At 38.2% G+C, this 7,123-nt stretch overlaps 2 protein-coding genes across 4 annotated transcripts in view; both read left to right on the top strand.

The window, feature by feature from the left end:
* Window positions 1-78: 78 nt before the first annotated feature.
* Window positions 79-2,403, top strand: cybrd1 (cytochrome b reductase 1). The gene is made up of 4 exons (XM_085134727.1): window positions 79-390; window positions 925-1,133; window positions 1,322-1,476; window positions 1,577-2,403. Exons 1-4 carry the CDS (start codon window positions 198-200, stop codon window positions 1,854-1,856), a joined length of 837 nt encoding a protein of 278 aa, XP_084990853.1. The 5' UTR covers window positions 79-197; the 3' UTR covers window positions 1,857-2,403.
* A 327-nt stretch (window positions 2,404-2,730) lies between these two features.
* The window catches only part of dync1i2a (dynein, cytoplasmic 1, intermediate chain 2a), a 22,508-nt gene continuing 18,115 nt past the window's right edge, over window positions 2,731-7,123 (top strand). For all 3 annotated transcript variants that reach the window (XM_085134719.1, XM_085134718.1, XM_085134717.1), the window contains exons 1-3: window positions 2,731-2,847; window positions 4,318-4,429; window positions 6,105-6,216. In XM_085134719.1, coding sequence (XP_084990845.1) covers window positions 4,328-4,429; window positions 6,105-6,216 — 214 coding nt within the window. In that variant the 5' untranslated portion in view covers window positions 2,731-2,847; window positions 4,318-4,327. The remainder of the gene's footprint in view (window positions 2,848-4,317; window positions 4,430-6,104; window positions 6,217-7,123) is intronic.

Here is a 7,123-nt window from a genome sequence, read left to right as displayed (position 1 = left end):
AAAAAACATCTTATAAAACCGATCCCAGACTCTCTTCTGTAACCACAAAAGTTGCAAAACACCCTCCCTCCAAACGTTTTCTCAGCTCGGGGTCACGTGACCGCGGTCCCTCCTCAACGGGCAGCGCTGAGTTGTAAGTTGTTATTGTACCTGGCAGCAGCCGCTCCGGTCCAGTCTCTGCCTCTCCCCCGCTGCAGATGCCGATGGAGAACCTGAAGCACTTCTTGCTGGCTTTGTGTGCCGCCACCGCCGCCGGCTTTGTTTCCATAATCTTCGTCTTCAGATGGGTTCTGTATTTTAAGGAAGGTTTGGCCTGGGATGGAGGGCTCGCCGAATTCAACTGGCATCCGGTATTAACAGTCACTGGATTTATTTTCTTGCAGGGAATAGGTAAGAAGGGTCTTTATTGTCATATTAAGACATAATTGAGACTAACTGTTGAAAGTGCACTTCTTTTTATTATACCACGATATCTGCGGGGTTAAAAGGTGCAAATAAAAATCCAAAATTGATGTCCTCCTTCACATTTTTCAAAGACTTTTTCAAAGTGGGCTGGCTTGGATTGTTTGCCTGCCTGATTCTAGCCTTCATTGCGTAATGAGGGAATCACAAGCTGGCAGTACACTTGTCCTTCATCTAAAGAGAGAAACTTATGATTGAACATGCACTGTGACATGGTACATGGCATATAGATTTTATATGCATTACAACACCTGTGTGCTTTTTTTTTTTTTTTTTTACCCCATATGATTTTCATGAGGCTATGAGACCCAAACATTACATCCTAGATAGTATAAAGCAAGTAAGCCTACAACTTTAGAAATATGTAGTCAAATGTATTTTATTCTATTTTTTTTTAAAAGAAAAAAAGCTTTATTGTTGCCTTAAGTTCTTGCTAACTGTCTGTCTTACTCTCTCTTGCAGCAATAATAGTCTACAGGCTCCCCTGGACCTGGCAGTGCAGCAAACTCATGATGAAGTTTATTCATGCAGGACTGAATTTGTTAGCCTTCGTTTTTGCTGTTATAGCCATGGTGGCAGTTTTTGACTTCCACAATGCTGCCAACATTCCCAACATGTACAGTCTGCACAGCTGGCTGGGCCTCACGGCTGTTATACTGTACGGTCTGCAGGTAAATAGATGCAATTATTTGGGTTTTCTTTTTAAAGCAGTTACAACAAAGACCTCTAAAGTATAACAGTATAGCTTTCTCATTTTTCTGTGAACCTCTTACTGGTGGTTCTAAAAGACTAAGCCATAGTGGACAGCAGTCTTCAGATCTGAAGTGGGTTTTATCTGTCTCTCTCTTTCAATGGGCAGCTTGTTCTTGGAGTTGGCATGTACTTGATACCAGTTACACCTGCGTCCTGGAGAGCAGAGTTTATGCCTCTCCACGTCTACAGCGGTCTTTTACTTTTTACCAGTGTCATAGCCGTGGCACTTATGGGCATCACAGAGAAACTCATCTTTGGCCTGTAAGTATTAAAATAGAGAGTGAGAGTAGTTAAAAATGAGATGAATACAGTGTAAATGCTGAACAGTGAGAATAACTTTCCTCTGTTTACATCACAAAAGGAAAGACCCAAAGTATAAGGATTCTCCCCCAGAGGCAATTTTTGTGAATGTACTTGGAGTCCTCCTGGTGCTTTTTGGAGGTCTGATTCTTTGGATTGCCACTCGAACATCTTGGAAACGCCCCAGTGACCAGATCTTGCATAGTCTGCATACCAATGGGGGAGGTGAGGACAACATTAAAGTCGCTTCAGCACTGTCTCAACTGCCAGATGGATCTGATGCTTACGGTGCTGGAGATGCCAGGAAGAGGAGTAACAAATCTGATGAACAGGCTAACTGATAGAAAAAGTAAAAAAAGAGTGGATTAATGTATGTGCAACCAGTTTAAATGAACAAGGGAAATCAAAAGGAACGCATCAAATTGTTACATTCCTGTACTGCTCTTCATTTCTTTTTAGTTTTTACTCTCGCACCTTAAAGTACTTCATTTTGATTTTTTGTATATGTAAGTGCATGTAAATAATGGTGAGCTACTACTGTAATAAGATTACACAATGATTTAAAAATAGGCATACACTGCACAATTTAATCACTGCAGGTTTTCTATACACTAAATACTCTATATTGTATTTTCTTAGTTTGATACTGACATTATATTTTATAATAAACATTTGATACATATAAAATGTCTCCATTATTCACATTGTAAATTTAAATCAGTAGTGAAAGAGAGAAACTATATGCTCTAGATAGTGATTGTATTGTTATTATTGTAGATGTTAATACTTTTTAATATATATACATATATTATTTTGCATATGTGAAAAAAATGTGGAACATTTAAAACAGTACTAACCAGGTGCACGAATTAGATAAAAAGAAAGAAACCAAGGTTGTCAGAATCACTTCTTTCCTTGCCAGCAGGGTGAAAAAAAAATCATAAATAAGTAACGCAGGATTTTGGATCGCTTTAATTAAATCCAACTTAATTCGAGTAAAATGTGACTGAACATCAAAAGTTGACTGCAGAAATTTATAAAAAAAAAAAAGTACATGCATCACATGAACCATTAGGACTGAAGGTCCTTGATACGGTCTTATAATATTTTTTTTCAGTAATAATGCTCTTGCTGTTAATTCACTACCAGAGTTGTTGACAGACTCTAAACTGCGTGCTTGGCATGGCCTGGAAATGACAGCAGCACAGCCACGTCAAGGCGGAGCGGCTCTTTTTGGTTCTACTCGGCACCTGTACTTTGGTCGGGAGCCCGATTGTTTTGGCTCAGTGTTGATTAAAGCCTTTTGGTGACAGGTCCAAAACTTTCTGTAAGGTTAGTTCTCTACACATCACCATCAATATAACCGTAGCTTCACATAGCTGTAAAAGTATGTCTGTGTTCGTAAGCGAACTGTCTTTATTCACCGTGTGGTCAGCGTGACAGCGCTGCAGACCGGAGTCCAGTAACTGCTGTAGCTAGCTGCTCTAACTAGCTTCTATCAAAGTGATGTATCTCTAGCCGTTATTTTTGGGTTGATCTCTGGGAGAAATATTCTATTGCCTTGAAGTCAGCAAGAAAAATATAAAAATAATAAATGGAGATAGTAGTGGGTGTTTATTAAGAGAAAAGCGCTGTATTGCCAGTACAGTAGTTACTAATAACACGGAAGCCTACTGTTAGCAATAGCCGAGGCCCTTGCTGCTTAGCGGGTTTCCCTTAAACTGCAGTGTAACTAATAAACAAAGCATCATAATGCTTTGAGTTCATTGGTACATTAAGCTAATATGAACCGGGAATAACTAGCTTACATGGATAACGTAACACCGGGCCGGGTGAGGTTAGCGGGTGTGGGAGGTTGAACGGACTCTAGGGTGGGGCTCTCTGTTAGCTAGCTAATGACAATGACTGGTCAGCCAGTCTTTACATGAAGCGAAGAAAAAATACATGGCTAACACATTAAACTCAATTATCCACGGGGGAGGCTGAAACACTGGTCGGTTTAATTGTGCGGTCAGTGAGAGGTTGGGTCGATACAAGCCGTCTGAAATGTCGTGAGAGGCTCCTGAAGCTGTTATGAAATGCTTGGCTTTGAGTTATGGTATAGGACACCCTGTAAACACAGCGAGACCACTAGGACACTTCTGGTGCTTTGATATATAAATAATATTTGGAAAGTAACAGTTTTTGTATTTTTGCCTGATTATTCAAAACCCAATCACATGGAGACTTTAATCACAAGACTGAGATGTGTTTGAAGTGCAAATTTTCAGCTTTAATTTGAGGGGTTTAACCAAAGATTTGCATGAACTCTTTCGGAGTTACAGCCGTTTTATTACGGAGTCCTCCCAGTTTTCAGAGACTCAGAAGAAACGGGACCAACGGACATAACAGGACTGTTGTTAATTCTTTACAACCAATGACGTCTATACCCCATGGACATCTTCAAATGCTTTGTTTCCTCTCTTGACACGCTCTGCCAGACCTTTACTGCTTGTTTGTGGGTCTCTGCCTTCAGTATCTAAAAAGCATGCTTTATTGGGCTGAGAGCAGGTGACCATTGAACAGTATCCCACTTCTCATTTGCACTGTGAACTTGTTGTCTGATCAGTTTTGCAGCATTTGGCTAAATCTGTGAAACTTGAATTAAAGCTGAAAGCCTACACTTCAGTCACATATTGAAATGACAAACATTGTGTCTTTGTCCAAATACTTTTTCGCTATAATTTTAGCTGATAAATACTTTATATTTCAGACTAATCTTAATCGACACTTAATATAACAGAGCTGTATCTTTTTATACAGCTTTGGCATCATGTCTGACAAAAGTGAGCTGAAAGCAGAGCTTGAAAGGAAGAAGCAACGCTTAGCACAAATCAGAGAGGAGAAGAGAAGGAAGGAAGAGGAGCGCAAGAAGGTATGCTAACAATGTTTTGTAAATATTTAGTTTATATGCATTTACAATGGTCCACATTAATCGTCAAACTTATTTGGCCATTTGTATATGAAGTTTAGAGTAGGAGAAAGTGGTTAATACACACAACACATTGACAAAGAGATAAGGTTCTTCTGAGAAAGGTAGGTGAGAAAGGTATTTATATTAAGATAAGCAACCCTGTTCCTTTAGTGATAACGCTTTTAATTTCTAATCCAAATGTAACCCTGCAGGGTTTTTTAAGGGTTAATCCCTGCACCCTTAATCCCTGCAGGGATTAAGGGTTTTTGTGTTTATATAGATAATAAATTCTATTATTTGTTTTGAATGGCAAAAGTAAGACAGAAAAGTAAAATGTTTTTCATGGATTGATTTTTCTCAACTGACTGATAGTAAGTAGATTGCATTAACAAGCTCAAGTTGGGCCTAATGTGATAAAACAATATGAGGTGGCTAGTATACAGTATGCATTTTCTTCTAGCAGAGTAGCTGTGTTTTGGTAGATGGCTATATTGATGCTTTTGTCAGTCTCCCTCTCCAGCCATTCTTGGCTATATTACATAATGTTTTTTGAACTTCTATAATGTGATTGGAATAAAAAAAATAATCCGATATTCCACTGTAATTTAAAAGCACGTGTAGATCATTTGATTATTTTCTGTTTTGACAGTTTCATACTGTTCTGACAATATAGAACTCTTCTTCTTAATTGATATTTGCATGTTGCTACTTTTAGTGTGATTATTTCCTCCACATCCTTTGAATATATAATCCATCCTATCCATAAAAGCTGTATTTCTTTGTGGTATGAAGGCTACAGATTATTGAATGGGAAAGGAAAGTTGTTTTGTTCTCCAGGTTTGTCCTTTAAGGAGCATTTTCCCCAAATTCTTCAGTTTACATGAGTTCTTACTTAGAACATTTACATCCTGGTGGCAAGGCTTATGTCATGGAGCAAGTGCCTTTCTCTTAAATGATGGAGATGTACCAAATCTAGTTTGCTCTGTGTTCAGACGTATTTAATAGCATCCATCTTTTCGGTTTCTTCTTCTCCAAAATATCTCTTCTAGCATTTGATAGCCTACAAACATACAAGCATACACCACTTTATTCTGTTCCTCCAGCTCTTTCTCAATAACACACTGAAGAAAGGTTTGGAATTAAATATCTTGCCCAAAGACCCTTTGACATGTAGGCTGAAGGAGCTCAGGGATCGAGTCACTGACCTTCCAATTAGTGGATCACCTTCTCTCCACACAGTCACCCCAAATTAATGTTATGTATCCTTGCTGGTGTTCCTGCTGATCAGCTCTTTGCTGCACTTGTCATGCCCTTTGGCAGTAATAAGATTCTTGCACAGAGTGCATCATAAAACAATTAAGTACTAATTTTTAATTTAGAGAATGGGCTTCCTCATAGCTGTGAATCACTAAAAAAGTCATAAATCAATATTAATGTGTTGTGTAGTCCTGTGATAGACTGGCAAACTTTCCAGAGTGTACCCCACCTCTCAGTCTATGACAGCTTGGCTTTAGCCCACTCTGACACTGAACTGGTTAAGCAGAAGAGACTGGATGGTTTACTGTATTGCCTGAGATCCAGTCAATTTAATATTGTTATCATTGGTGTTTTTATGTTTGTTTGTTTTTATTTCTAGGCGGAACTGAAAGAAGTCGTACTTCCTCAGGATGACTCTGACCTGGAGAAGAAAAGACGTGAAGCTGAGGCTCTTCTACAGAGCGTGGGCATAACCACAGATGTTACAGTTGGTATGTTTTATTTTACATAGAGCTCCATTATGATACCTACTTTTTAACTGTACATCCTTAGGAAAATACATGCATATGTAACTGAGCTCAAACCCCCAGTACATTGCTGGATAAAAAATGAATCTAGTTTGCATACACATAGTGTTGGGTCATTGTACTAGAACTATGTTTTGACATTGGTGTCTGGGTGTTCATGGATGAGCAGTGCAGAAATCAGCATTTTTCATTCCACATCACTCACACTAGAATATTTGGGGTAATAAATAAATAATATAAAATTTCAGTTTCTAAGCACTGGAATCTTCATTAATAGTCATATTAAATCACTTGATTTTGTGCATAGATGCAGCATACTTTAGACTACTTGATAAACATTTCATTCATTTTTGTCTGTAATGGTTGTGCTGACTCCTAAAATTGGATTAACGTTTTAAAAATAAGAAAGAAATGTTATACTTCTCGATGCTGATGGATGCGAGAAAACGCCACCATAATAGTCTCATTTTCATGTGGTGGCCATTACAGTTATTTCGTATCAGATATGCTGGAGTACAGATCTGAAGTAACACAAATGTGTCACTGTTCTTTTGTAGCTTTATATTAGACATTTTCTGAGCTGTGACTATGAAAATTGTGGCAAAACTAAATCCAGTTGCCTGGAAGATGAGGCTAATCATGATATTATTACTATGATGAGTTTGTGTAAATAGCTTGTCAAACATGAGCCTCACTAGATGATGATGATGATAATAAGTGGAAGGATGGATAAAAATGAAACATTTCCAAAAATATACTAGTATACACACAGTGGATTTTTAGAGCATTGTCATATTGCTAACAGCAGATGGCAGAAGAGATCCATATAAAAATCTATCAGAGTTTGCAGGCGGACCCAAATAAGACATTC

The sequence above is a fragment of the Neolamprologus multifasciatus genome, chromosome 16 (genome assembly GCF_963576455.1).
Source record: "Neolamprologus multifasciatus chromosome 16, fNeoMul1.2, whole genome shotgun sequence".
NCBI lineage: Eukaryota > Metazoa > Chordata > Actinopteri > Cichliformes > Cichlidae > Neolamprologus > Neolamprologus multifasciatus.
Note: the sequence above shows the minus strand (reverse complement) of the source record. Positions and strands in the feature narration are given on the sequence as shown.

What these genes read in the sequence shown, in the direction of transcription:
- cybrd1 (XM_085134727.1), top strand. Translation starts at nt 198, where the DNA reads ATGCCGATGGAGAACCTGAAGCACTTCTTGCTGGCTTTGTGTGCCGCC. An exon ending in TTATACTGTACGGTCTGCAG is followed by an intron (nt 1,134 to 1,321) that starts GTAAATAGATGC and finishes TTCAATGGGCAG; the next exon opens with CTTGTTCTTGGAGTTGGCAT. An exon ending in GAGAAACTCATCTTTGGCCT is followed by an intron (nt 1,477 to 1,576) that starts GTAAGTATTAAA and finishes ACATCACAAAAG; the next exon opens with GAAAGACCCAAAGTATAAGG.